Source organism: Ixodes scapularis, unplaced genomic scaffold (genome assembly GCF_016920785.2).
Source record: "Ixodes scapularis isolate PalLabHiFi unplaced genomic scaffold, ASM1692078v2 PGA_scaffold2__306_contigs__length_199485367, whole genome shotgun sequence".
Classification (NCBI taxonomy): Eukaryota; Metazoa; Arthropoda; class Arachnida; order Ixodida; family Ixodidae; genus Ixodes; species Ixodes scapularis.
The window spans coordinates 176,799,475-176,813,828 of record NW_024609857.1 but is presented as its reverse complement, the minus strand read 5'-3'; the positions used below and the strand labels follow the sequence as shown (position 1 = coordinate 176,813,828).

At 45.3% G+C, this 14,354-nt stretch overlaps 1 protein-coding gene across 1 annotated transcript in view; it reads left to right on the top strand.

Annotated features, from left to right (window-relative positions):
* Positions 1–330: 330 nt before the first annotated feature.
* The window catches only part of LOC120850275, an 86,710-nt gene continuing 72,686 nt past the window's right edge, over positions 331–14,354 (top strand). Inside the window, exons 1-2 of the mRNA XM_040222731.1 lie at positions 331–444; positions 558–629. Coding sequence (XP_040078665.1) covers positions 331–444; positions 558–629 — 186 coding nt within the window. The remainder of the gene's footprint in view (positions 445–557; positions 630–14,354) is intronic.

Here is a 14,354-nt window from a genome sequence, read left to right as displayed (position 1 = left end):
AAGAAAAAGGCTTAGCTCCTATGGAAACGCAGCTGCGCCACCGGTCTTCAAACAACACGGCGCCGCTTCGCACGGGACAGAAGAGAGCTTAGGGCACATCAGGGGCCCTAAGCTACACGACGGGGCCAAGAACGGGACCGGGAAATCGCCGGCAAATCGCAGCAGGAGGCGATGACCCGGCACCTTTGCCTCGCATGGTCCCGCGTGTAACTTAGAGCTTCATAATACAGTTTACGAGCGTCCCATGAAAGGGATGACAGTTGACTGTTTTTTTTTTCTTCTTATTATCGTATCCAAAGTACACAGCAGTATTTTATTTCAATTACAGAAATGACGGCTTGGATCAGTGTATGCATAACCTACGATGAAATATACACCACAATAAATCCCTATTCTTTGGACGATGAATCTTTTCTGGAATATTTTAAAGTGTTCGTAAAAGCTGTAAGTTAAAAACAAACACCTTTGAAATGTCAATTTTTTTCTTCTATATTATGAACAAGTGTATCTTGGCAGTACCTCAACTGAACAAAAATATCTCATTCTTGTATTTTCAGACCGAGCTGCGTTTTCAAGATCTAGAAAATACCAGAGTCATTCTGGCACTTAGGCGAATTGAAAAACACACGGTAAGCAGCAGCAAATAAGCTTCAAACAATAAAAACAAAAATTTCTACTGTACTGTGCAAAAAAAATAAAATACGGGAATTGCGTTTTTGGATAAATTTAAGTAGGTACAGGCGAAATCCTGAAATTCCAGAAGTGTTGGAAGCTGGGCGAGGTGGTACTTTTTCATAATAATAATTAAAAAAAATACAAAACGCACAAAAAACAGGGACACAAGAAAGTGAAGTACAGCACACGGGTGCTCCCTCTGAAATGAAAGTTTGCTTTTCTAAAAGCGTAGCAGGAAGCTTCACTTAGTGCGCTCATGCACCCCAAACTCTGCCAGGATAATAAGCTAGAGGCTGGGATAAGCTGCCAATGTTTGAAATGTCTTTCGAAAATATTGCTTTCTTTGTTTGACGTATCAAATACTCGCGGTCTATCTGAACGTCTACACCGAGACGCCGTGCAATTAGCGAGTTTTAGAATAGGGGGCCCCACACCTTCGGGTTCCCCCCAAACAGCTTGGGGCGTCCCAGTGCGCATGCGCAGAACTTCTGAGCATGCCCATGGCGATGTCCCAAGTTGTTTTGGGCACCCAAAGGTGTGGTGCCCCCTATTCTAAAATTCGCTATTGTGTGGCAGAGCCAGTGTTGGCGGTAACGCTTTACCTTTTTCGTTAACGTATTAACGTACTCGTTGCCTTTCCAAATTAGTAATGGGTAACGTAATTACGTTACTTATTTTAAGTTACGGGTAACGTAGTTATGTTACTCGTTAGATCGTCCCAAAACCATAAAAGTACTAGTTGGGTGCGTTGTTAGGCTGGTTGGTTCATCTTAGTTAAACATCTAAAACAGCGCAAGAAAAGACAGGGAAAAGAATTAAACAGGACAAGCGCTACCTTCCAACTAGTTTTACTCAGAAAAAACAAAGCATATATACACACCACAGGCGAAGCTGCCACACATAAAAGCTCTCAAGTAAGTATTCAACCGTGCAACAACTGAAATTCTTTCCCATGAACTGCACAAGAAGTGTCACTGACAAATGCCGTCCCACTTTTTTGATAAAGAACGCCTCCAAAAGATCACGAGCTACAGTCTCACGGCATGTCCCCAAAATTCATATCCGCTGAACTCGTTAAAAAAAATGTCAAGTACACTTTAATTTTTTTGTGTTTTTATACTTCGCTTTAGCTTGCGTCCACACGCTGCCGACGCTACGAGCTGATGGGACCAATCAGACAGCATGGAAAAGACACAATCATGGTGTTTTTGTCATGTTTGTGTACGTGTTCATCATCGCTGAAGCAATCATTAACAAAAAAAGTCCAATGACTTAAGCTTTTAACGCTGCTCGGTTGGTCCCATCAGCTCCTAGCTTCGGCTACGCCTAAACTTTAGCTGAAACGAAGTGTAGGCACCAACCAAGTCATTAATTATTGCATTCGTTCCGCATACCTTCAAAAATTTTTTTTTTCTCCCATGCAAGAAGTCCCACTTCAGAAAAAACCAACGCCCACGCTCTTGAACCCAGTGTCAAAAGCCGCTATCACCAAAAAAACACAAAAAACGCGGTTACCGTTAAACCGTGTTAGTTTTTTTTTTTTTTTTTGCGGTAAAGCGTTTCATTTTATATTGAGATAAAGTAGGCCGGTACCGCGTTTTCTTTATTTTAAGATAAAATAGGCCGGTAACGTGTTTCTTTATTTTGCAAGTAACTAGTAACATATTTTGTTACATTGTTTCGGTAACGCCTTCAACCCTGGTAGCGTTGTGTACCGACTTTCATGAGACACCGGTGGGCTGGTGCACCAGTTTCCGAACGAGGAGGAACAGAGAAAGCTGTATGTATCGCTCGTACGTCGTATCCCAAGCCTGTGCGACAGTCATATTCGTAGTAAAGGCTCCACTACGAAAAAAGCACAGAGGCGCTATGGTAGCATATGAACAAAACAATAGGATGGCTTGTCGAAATACCGCATCGCTTAACTGCGGCCTCTCTGCAAGCGAGCCGGCGCAGGTGTAGCTGACTGATGTCGTTAACGTGCTAGGGTCGTTTCATTTCACATCGAACACACTGGTCGGGGTGGGCATATCAATTTTTCTCAATTATATATATATATATATATATATATATATATATATATATTATATATAATCGGTCCTTGTCTAGGTAAAACAAACCCGATTTAAATTTTTTTTTTCGTTTTGCGAAAAAATATTAGGTTGTAAAAATCAAATTGTGTGTTAAATTTGCATACACAGTTCTGTTACTTGTACAAAAATGTCAAACATGTACCTTTGACGTTCGGGAGACTTATTTGGTGTCTTGCATCTCGATATTGTTTTTAATTAGCGTGTAGCGACTGGCAACAAGGCGCCAAAGAAAAGGACAAAGAGGAGCGTGAAAGGCGGCTCGTGGTTTCAGCTGCTGGTTCGACGGACTCCAGCACCCGCCGGCGCAGTTACAAACGCCTCAGATTTATAATTATGTAAATATTGTAAAAAAAATTAGTTGAAGGATCATAACCTTTTCAAGTGGTCACCCGGACTTCAGCAACAAAGGTAATGTCCCTGCCAGCTACCGAATTCACATCCACCGGCACCCGGTCCCCTACTCCGGTCGTTGCCGCGGTCGAACTACCTGACTTCTGGACCACCAACGCGGAACAATGGTTCATCCCCATTGAATCTATTTTTCAAAAAAAAAAAAAAAGCATAACAACGCATATCTCAAAATACGACTACGCCGTTGCGGCCCTCCCGCAGTCCACCGCTAGCATCATACGGGACGTGCTTCGAGCGTCTCCAGCTGACAATCCATATGACAAATTAAAAACCGAGTTAACTCGTAGGACAAAAGAGTCTGAGCGACGGCGCATTCAGCAGCTCCTGACCGCAGAGGAGCTCGGCGACAGGAAATCTTGTGAGCTCCTCCCCAGAATGCATCAGCTTTTGGGAGACCGCGCCGAAACACTCGACGCGTCCATCTTCAAGGAATCACCCCTTCAATAACTTCCCCAACAAGTCCGTATGATCCGGTCAACATTAGCGGAGCCATTGGAAACCCTCGCCCAGGCGGCAGATAAAATCATGGACTTGTCCAGTCTCGTAATTTTTGCGCTTCACAAAAACGCACCAGCAGCTGCCCAGTCGCAAGCATCTCCCTCTCTGGAGGAGAAGTTTTCTCAGCTCCTTGAATCGAACAGGAGGCTTTCGGAGCAAGTCCACCTATTGGCGAGGAATTTGCGAGACCTACATTCGTGCCCTTCAAGGTCATATTCCCCGCATACATCTCGAGCACGCCGGCGTAGCACATCCCGCGGTGCAAAGAACTGGTGCTGGTACCACCGATCATTTGGACAAGACGACAGAAAATGCACCCCACCATGTGCGTTTCCGGAAAACACTTTGCCCACTCATTGAAGACGGCCAGTGCAGCGGGAACCGCAATCAGCCGTTTGTTCCACGTCACTGATTGCCAAACAAAAATCCAATACCTTATGGACACCGGCGCCGAGGTCAGTATCATTCCTCCTACGCTGGAGGATCGTCAGCACCGACAACAAACTCTGCCGCTAAAGCGGTCAATAGGTCGGCGATCAAAACCTATGGACAAGGATCACTAACCCTCGATCTTGGCCTCCGGCACGTGTTCTGCTGGGTTTTTCTGGTGGCCGACGTACGCTTTGCGATCATTGGGGCAGATCTTCTCCGTAAGTTCGACCTTGAGGTGGATGTCTAGAGTCGACTTCTACTCGACTCAACAACGCACTTCAGCATCCAAGGAGTGCTCTTTAAGACACCATCACTCAGCACTAACTTGCAACCTCTGCAGACTGCTGCTTCATGGCGAAACCTGAAGGAATTCCCAACGTTAACGCAGCCATGCAACACCAAGGTTCCAGTTAAGCACACCACTACTCACCGCATTGACACCCACGGATCTCCAGTTTTTGCCAAGCCGCAACGCGTCGCACCGGACAAGATCAAGATTGCCAAGGACGCATTCGAGCACATGCTGGAACTCGGATTTGTCCGTCCATCATCCAGCGTGTGGTCCAGTGCACTGCACATGGCATCTAAGAAGTCTGGCGACTGGAGACCGTGCGGGGGTTACAGAGCCCTCAATATAGTTACTGTACCCGATCGTTACCCAATTCCCACATTCAAGATTTCGCTGGAATGCTGCGCGCACCGAAAATCTTCATAAAGATAGACCTTGTGAAGGCTTTTCATCAGATCCCAGTCGACCCATCTGACATTCATAAAACTGCCATAACCGCACCTTTCGGCATGTGTGAGTACGTGCGCATACCATTTGGCCTGCGAAACGCAGCTCTAACGTTTCAGCGTTTCATGGACCAAGTCACACTTGGCTTGACCTTCTGTTTCACCTATATCGAGGATATCTTAGTTTTCTGTAAGAACCACGAGGGACATGAACTCCACCTTCGCCAACTGTTCTTCCGCCTCAAGAAATACGTTGTCGTCCTGAACGCCGCTAAGTGCGAATTTGGCGTTACCGAGTTGGATTTCTTGGGTCATCGCGTAGACCAACACGGCATTCGTCCTCTACAGGACAAAATGAACGTTATCCGAGAATTTCCGCAGCCCCAAACAACAGATAAACTTCGCGAATTTCAAGGACTGGTCAACTTCTACGGGAGATTCATTCCAAACTGTGCAGCCATCCTCCAGCCACTCAAGTGATTCCTCACTGGAAATCCCAATAAATTCATACCACTCGAGTGGAACGAAGCTGCAGTTGAATCGTTCCAAACAATCAAGCACAAGCTTCCTGATGCTACGACGTTGACCCATCAGAAACCTGACGCACCCCTCTCCCTTGTAATTGATGCCTCCGATGAAGCAGTGGGAGCAGTACTCCAGCAGTTTGCCGAATCCGATTGGCAACCCCTTTCATTCTTTTCAAAACAAACGACGCCAACCGAATCACGTTACAGTATGTTCGGGCGAGAGCTTCTAGCCGTTTACCTTGGCGTGAAACACTTTCGCCATTTTCTAGAAGGACGTCAATTTCATAAACAACTCCTCATACACACCAAGGGAAATGCTGCCAATGGCCTACATTGCGGAATACACCAGCAATATCTGTTTCATAAAAGGCAAAGAAAATACCGTAGCTGACGCTCTATTTCGGATCGGTCTCAAACACGTCAACAACTCTCAGCCGATCATCATCTTTCAGGAACTGGCCACTGCGCTACGACTTGACCAGGAACTTCTACATTTTCGCTTCTCCTCTACAGCGCTGGTCCTGCAAGACAGAAATTCCTGAATGTGACAAAACACTTGTTTGCGACACTTCTATCTGCCGTCCTCGACCATCCGTGCCGGCATAGTTCCGACGAGCCGTTTTTGATGCCTTCCACTCGCTCTCCCACCCTGGTACACGAGCGTCACAACGACTAGTCTCTGCTCGCTACGCCTGGCCGAGATCGAAAACCAATATTGCATACTTAACACGAACTTGTCAACACTGTCAGCGAGCCAAGATCTACCGCCACACTGTCACACCCTAGGTACCTTTCAGTTACCCGACGCTCGATTCAGGAACGTTCATCTCGACATCGTCGGACCATTACCTCCATCTCAAGACTACCGTTACATCCTCACATGCGTATACCGCTTCACCCGCTGGCCAGAGGCAATGCCCATGAAGGATATGACTGCAGAAACAGCCGCACAGGCATTCATCTCCATGTAGATCAGCCGTGTCGGTGTACCAACCACCGTGACAACAGATCGAGGGAAACAATTTGAAAGTCACCTATTTCGCAAGTTATCAGGCTTCCTCGGTATACACCACATCAAAACGACGGCATACCACCCTTCATCCAATGGTCTCGTGGAGCCATTCCACCGACAAATGAAAGCCGCCATTCGAGCGCATGGCTCATCAAGCTCCTGGACCGAAGTCCTACCACCAGTGCTCTTAGGCATCCACACCTCCCTGCGTGAAAAACTGAAATGCAGCGCCGCAGAATTCGTGTACGGCTCTACCCTTCGATTACTAGCCGAATTTTTTTGGGATGCGAAACCAAGTATGTTTGAAAACATATCATGGGTCTCGTCGCTGGTGAAATACTTGGGATTTTCTTTGGCAAGCTTTAGGGACAGCGAACCGCTTTGGTAGACACAGGCGGTCGAACTGCGAGCAAACGTCGCGAAGCGGAGAGGAAAAAACTTGTCGGTATTTGCCCGATCCAATATTTGCAATGCTTTCCTAATAATTAAATTGTAATATGTGCTTCAGATTTTACAGTGTTCTAGAGGGAATGTCCAAAAGCTGCATCGGGTGTTTGCGCTCTTTCTTTGGGGCTTCTCCCATAAGTGTACAAGACGGACCAGTCTTTTTTACTGCGTGTGTGAGGGATGCTTGGTGTTATTCCATTATTATTTGAAACAGCTGGTAAACAGGCTATTTTTCTTGCGAAATGTCAAGGACCAGTTTTTGAGCACATTTTGTCAAGAGCGATTATGTAATGTGTTGCCTGAGTTCTCAGTGTCGTCAGAGTTTGCATATGCTGCATGCAGCTTTGAATTTACGCCCGAAGTGTTGGGAGTGTACAGGTTTTCGAAGGCACGTTCTTCTTTGAAATACCTGAGTTAGCAAAAAAACTGTACTACAATCTTGTTGATGTTACCCTGCTGATTCCACTGCATAAAGCTCTGTATTCCACGGGCTCGGTGAAAGGTGTCCTGAAGCGTGTCAAAGGAATGTCCGTCTAAGCGTGCGTCAAGACGTTTTTTTTAAACAGCAGACCGGTACCCTGCCCGTTAAAACATGTTTGGTGGAGAGGGCTATGTCTGTAGAGCGAGGTGATCACTGTTTTTTGTGTAGAAAACAAAATATCGTAGAACATGTTTTCTTAGGCTGTTGGGACAGTATATTTTTCTGAGATGTGTTACAGAGTACTCTAAAATAGGAGTTTCCGCTGAACCCCCATGGCATCCAATTTCTAGCCATGGTAAACGAGAATAGTGCGCCTTTTGACCTTGTCATGTTGCCCGGCCTTCACAGCATATAGCAAAGTCCCATGGCGGTTCGTCATGCGTCCACTGACGTTGTTACAAGGCCTGCGGGGGAAGGCTTTTTTGAGTCTCTTCGCTATGCTGTTGAAGTTGAGAAGATTTTTACAAATGTCCGGGAGTGGATACCCATAATTGCGAAACCGATAGATATACAACATTTTTAAACGCGCCACGTCAGTCGGTATGCAATTGACAATTCTTTAATGCTACTGGGCGTTTTCAGAAAAGATCGAACAACCATGTCCGGCGACCATTTTTAATCTTGATTAAAAATATATTTTGCTGGCTTTATGCCCGGAAGAATAAAACCAATCCTTGTTTTCCGAAAAAAATTTTGTTTTTGCGAAAAACATTTGTAAGCACCTGTCGGTATTTGCCCGATCAGTCGCGTGCGCGGTTTGCGTATCGCGCGATGTCGACATTTCGGGTGGGCGCCTTGTGTCGTCGTCTTCTTACCTTGTCCTAGTCTTTCGGCGCTTGCCTTTTCCCAAACATGCCTAAGTTGACGCCGAAGCGGTTGCCATAAATGGGGCGTGCACATCAGGGTATTGAACCAAACCCGAACCGTGAACCGAAAACCGGAAAAAAACGTTATTTTCGCGCGAACCGGAGTTGAACCGGAACGGAATTTATTTTTTCACTCCGGAATGAAGCCGATATGTTTTCCATGCGGTTTTCGGTTCATACGCGAAGTCAGGTCGCGTGAAAAGAGCGTGGCGAAACACACAGTAACCTAAAAAGTAAACAAAAAAACGCAAAAGAAGAAAATTTGTTTCGCGCAAACCGAAGGTGAACGAGACTTAAACAACTATTTTTTTTTTTTTTCGTGGGCAAAACTGATTAATTATTTTTTTGCGGTGTTTCGTTCATTTGGGAATTCAAAAAGCGAGCAGAATAGGAAGCGGAAAGCTTTGTAAAGTTTCATTATCAGGTTTCCCCATAACGGTCAGGTATGTCGTTGAAAAACCGCGTGTTTTCGTTAAAGCTCGAGTGAGCATTGCGACTGGGCCACTCCCTCCTTGGGATGAACGTGCAGTATGCTGAATAAAAAAGGTTGAGCCATTGACTATGAGAGAACTCTTTGAAAGGCACACAGGGCAACATATGAGGTCAAAGGTGATAGATGCACTCTCTCGCTTCAATCTCAACGTCAGACAGGTATGCAGCGTCCCGACAGACAACGGTGCCAACATGGTGAAAGCTGTGCGTCTCCTCGGTGAAATGAACAAGGAATGTTCTGACTCTGAGAAAGAGGTCGGCTATAGTGACCCTGAAGTTGAGTCGCACGCTCTGCAACCTCTACTGAAGAATCCTAAGAGCGCAGTCTCTGATGATTCTGGCTTGCTATAAGGGATCAGGTGCGCCGCTCATACGCTGCATCTGGCAGTTAGTGACGCCTGCTGGCACATTGTTGAAGAGAGCCGTGCGCTTGTTAAAAGACTACGTGTCCAATCGGTTAAGTCCTCGAACGGAAAGCTAGGGTTGAAGAACCAGTGCTCGATTGTCCAACGCGGTGGATCTCCAAGCTGCATACGCTCACCAGGCTACTTGAACTAAGAGGCTTCACTGGATGGTTCCTCTCAAAAGAAGAAAGCTCCAGGTGGACTGAAGACGTATGGGCGAAAGTCGAAATGCTCGCAGTATCGCTCCGCCCGGCAGAAGTGGTGACAAAGACATTGCAGAAAGAACAACTCACTGGAGGAGATTTTTACGGAGCATGGCTGGAATTTTCCATGGACACTTTCAAGACATCATAACCGTTAGCAAAGGCCTTGGTCCAGTCAATAAAAAAAGGAAAAGACAACTTTTTGACACAGATGTCTTTGTGCAACAGTGTACATGAATTTCCGCTACCGCCTTCTTCTTACCCCCGAGCAAAAGTACCGGGCCACGCTGCATTTGACAAAGACCTGGAGGCGGATAAGAGCTCTGCAATGCGAGCAAGATTCTACCCTTTCTTCTGAAACGTCGGCGGCTTCAGAAGATCCGGAAGACGCCATGGAAGCGCTCCTCAAGGAAAGAGAGGTGGAGGCTCGCGTGTACGTTCGAGATTCTAGCAGCCCACTTGTTATAGCATGCTTGCTGGAAATGCTAGACAAGGTGCCCCGGCTTTCAAGGGACGCTAACGTGAAGCAGTTTTGGGAGAGACGGGAATTGGCGCAAGTAGCCCTGGGAGTGATTGCGACCCAGGTCAGCATGGAGCGAGCCTGTTCTGCACTGAAGTTCATTTTATCGTCTCAGAGGTGCCGCCTTCCTTCGGATATGCTTGAGGACGTCCTGCTTCTTCGGTCAGCTGCCTGGCATTGAACTGCGCTTTCACCCACGTCCCGAGGTGCCCCAGCACCTGCTCGTTCGTTCCACACAGTAATGTGAGCATTTTCTATTTCTATGTAAGCCTTTTAAAAATATGTATAGTTTATCTTTTGCTGTCGTCAATTGTTTGTGTAGCATATGAGTACGAACCGGTTCGAACCGGTTTGACCCTTTATTTTTTCACTCCGGAGTTGAATCGGAGCTGAACCGTTTTCCGTGAACCAGAAAGAAAACCGGAACGAAAAACATTTCGGTTCGACACCCTGGTGCACAACCCGTTCTTCACAATTTCATTATTAATAAAAAGCGTAAAAATGCTTCTGAGTGGTCAGGAGAAGACAAATTGACAGCACAGAGGTGGACGGGAGTTTTGAAGGGAAAATTCCTGATACATTTTCGTAAAACCGACCAAAAATGCCCATGCGTCAGAGCGATCAATGTACGCCACCCAGTGTTGTACGGAACGGCGCTCCAAAAAACGGCGTTCCTGGAACGCGTTCCTTTTAGGAGGAACGAAGGAACGCCACCGTTCCAGTTTGCATCGGTGGAACTGGAGCGGGAACGCGTTACATTTTTACTGGAACGGAAAAAGAAACGGCATTCCTTTTTTCTCGTCCAGTGGGGTAATTTTTATTTTATTTTAAAGAGGGAAAGTGTAAAAGTACAAATACAATATCTTTACGAATAGCAGAATATCGTTAACTTTCTGGTTACTTATCTTAGGGTTTATCTTGTGTGGTCCTTGCTTGGTAAGAGTCGGGCGGAGGAGAGCTAGTGGACACTGATTCTTTTTTCAGTGCACGAGACTGCGGTACGAAAACCAATACGCTTAGTCGAAGGAAAAGGCACAAAAAGAGGGAAGTTTTAAGCTCGGCTACTTTTTTTGCATCCACGAATCCTCGCACTCAGAAATCTAAGGCTGACTACAGCGATTTCTGAACTTTCGAAAATAGACTTACAGTTAAAACAGGAGAACAGGTTACCATACACGAACGCATACCCTCGTATCCCGAACTTTGGTCATTTAAAAGGTACAGAAAAATGAACTTTAATTCCTTCTCGCCTTGTCCGCCACCTTCAAGCTGAACAACAAATCCAACCTTCGCAACAATGTAGTTTTCAAATGACTGACCTTCGAAAATCCTCTTCTTGACTTACTCGTCTTGCGCGCGGACAGCATCATCGAGAAGCAACTATTGTGATGTCCGAACAGGGGGCTTTGTTGGATTGAAAAGTGTGAGGTGGATGTAAAACGCACGTGCAATATGGAATAACAGTACATTTAGTTCGTCGGAATTGCAATCTACAAAGGTGAATATGGTGAAACGCTGAGAGTTTTAAAGGTGAATATATCAATAAATGGGACCTTGCTTCCGCTTGTTTTCTTCTCCTGATACCCTTCCATCACGTCATTTAAATTCGTTATCACCCATCTGATGGGATAGATAAAAACAAAGAAAACTTTCCCTATGATCTAACCAAATATGGTTAGCAGCAAAAAACAAGTGTAACGTATATGTAACGATACGTTCCATTCTTAAAACTGTAACGGAAACGAGTTCCTTTCTCACAGGTGGAACTTGTAACGGGAACGTGTTCCGAAAATCAGAAGGAACGAGGAACGATATTTCGTTCCTTTTCTCAAGGAACGTGTACAACACTGACGCCACCCTGTAACATGCTTCGTGGTGCCTGTTTCAACAGCCGGCGTGTAGCGTCTCCGTCTACGCGACGTGAGGGAAGCAACCGGAACGACTTTTCAAACAGATCAGCCTACAACCTTGGCGGTAACATGATATAGGAAGTGGGGTGCGGCAGACCCTGAACTTGCGCCGCCTGGAGCGCCAATAGATCCGCTGCCGTGGCGGGCCGCACAACGCGTAGAAAATAAAGATATATAAAAAAAGGAAACAGAATTGCGATTGAATGAGATTGTCTATAGCTTAATTTATAAGACAACGGTTTGGACAATCATGTAATCCAATATGAGTATGCTCATGTAACCTACGTAAGTGATGGTGCAGCAAGCCACTTTAAGAACAAGTACCAAATACACGAGCTGCAGAGCCACAAATACACGTCAGCGACGTGTATTTGTTTCGCAACTTGACATGGCAAGAGTGCCTGTGATTGAATCGAGGGACGTTTCAAGCACCAGACAACGTTGTACAGCCTCCGATGGCCCGCCAAGTCGGTGATCAAGTCGGTGTCAGAGATGGTTGCCCCACTGAACACTAAACTGCCGAACGTGAAACTAATCCACCTCCTGAAAGCTGACGTAAAAGCGTTCAGGGACATGAAAGCAAAGGACTGGGACTCTGTTTCCGTTGTGCGTGGAATTCAGTCCAGCCACCTGTGGCAGTGTACGCGGTCCGACACTCCGCAACCATACCTGTTTTAGCAAGAACAGTAGCCGCAGAAAATATAAATCTTTAAAAGTAAAACCTCCTATGGCAGTGAAAAGCAGATCGAGGTCGTGAGCTTGCGGTGCCACTCAGAAGAAACGAAAAGTGATCGCAACAGGCAAAACGAGAAAAAAATATTTCTCCTCAATGTGCCAGTAGAGCGCCGTGACCGACTCAGGTCAGCGTCCGGCAGAAAGATTTCACGCGACATGCTCCGAATGTGCGCACTGGATCTTGAATAATTAAACTTGTTTCAATTGTACCACTTTAAAGATGCGTTCTTACTTATCACTCTTTAAACCTGGTCGTCAGCAGCCCAGCCTCCCCCCGAAGGGTAGGCTCCGAAATTCACTGATCCGAGAAATCTGTTTTTAAATTGTTCACTTTTGCTTCAAACTAACCTGTAATCTTCTGTATGCATTCCTATTTTTCACGAACTCCTGTCACAGTGCTTTCTCCTCACAGACTTCCTACGTTTTTCGACCCCTTGCTTGCCCCTGTTTGAAATCGGCAACGTCCTATCTTTCTCTACTCCCGTCACGGCAATTCTGTATATTTAAAGCCCCGGAAGAAAACAACAACATTGCAAAGCATTTTTAATGGGCCTGATAGGACAGATTATGAGCGTTGATCTGTGAAAAGTAGAAAAAAATTGCGGTGGTCTTCATTCTAAACTGATTTTCCGATTATTGCAAAATAGGTAACCGGTTTACATTTCAGTGTATATTTTTTTTAAAAGGTTATCTTTTTCAATTTTAATGACAGTTTATGCGAATATAAGGACAGACGCACGCAAATCATTTAAGAAAAAATTGAATTTCCAGTCTCCTAAGATCCGGATCCATAAAGCTCTGAATTGCTTCGTAATTGATAATGCAATTTCGATTGCAACCTCAATTTATGTTATGTAGAGTCTCTGCACGAAAAATATTAAACCTAAGGCGACAACAGTTTCTTTTTAATAAATATCCAAAAGGACGGTTTCACGCAAGTCGCAAAAACGTGCCCGTATACCGACAGCGACTTTGTGTTTTTTTGTTTCCTCGAGGGAAATTGCATTTTCCGCAAAAAAGTTTGAATATGTATTTGCGCTTGCACAAGTAAAAAATATATCTTTTGGTAAAATAAAAAAATGTCAACCGGACAGGGTCGTTCGATCCTATCTAAAAATGCCGAATACAAATAACCTAAGACAATCGTATTTTTGTTTGAAGTATCTTATTTTCTACGCGTTGCGCGGCACTCCACGGCGGCGGATCTACTGGCGGTCACAGCCGTCGCAGGTTCTGGTTCGGCCACTCGCTACCTCCTATATCATGTTACCATTAAGGTTGTAGGCTGATCTGCTTGCAAAGTCGCCCCGGTTGCCTCCTTTACGTCGCGTAGACGGAGACGCGATACTCCGGCCGTTGAAACAGGCACCGCGAAGCATGTTACAGGGTGGCGTACAGTGATCGCTCCGGCCCATGAGCATTTTTGGGTCGGCTCTACGGAAATGTATTAAGAATTTTCTCTTCAAATCTACCGTCTACCCCTGTACTGTCAATTTTTCTTCTCGGACCACCCAGTAGCATTCTTGCACTCATTAATAATAATGAAATTGTGAAGAACGGGGAATGTGCACGCCCCATTTACGGCAATCGCGTTAGCGTCAATTTGGCCATGTTTCTCCTTTATAATTTAAAAGCCACACAAATATTGCATCCTGTTTTTGCAGACTCTGTTAGTACATAATATAAACATTAATTTAAGAGAGTTTAAGGAATATCAAAGATGGCCTTTTTTAAATGATTTTCAAAATAATGCATTTTTAGTTAAATGTGTGCGCAATTCTTGTAAATTTCTCCCGCTAAACAGGTCAACAATATTTCGCACAAAGGCTAAGTATGTACAGGGCAACACACAGGTAACGTTTGAAGACCTTAGCTTTTATAGATACGAAAACAAATATTCTTTAATCTAGAGC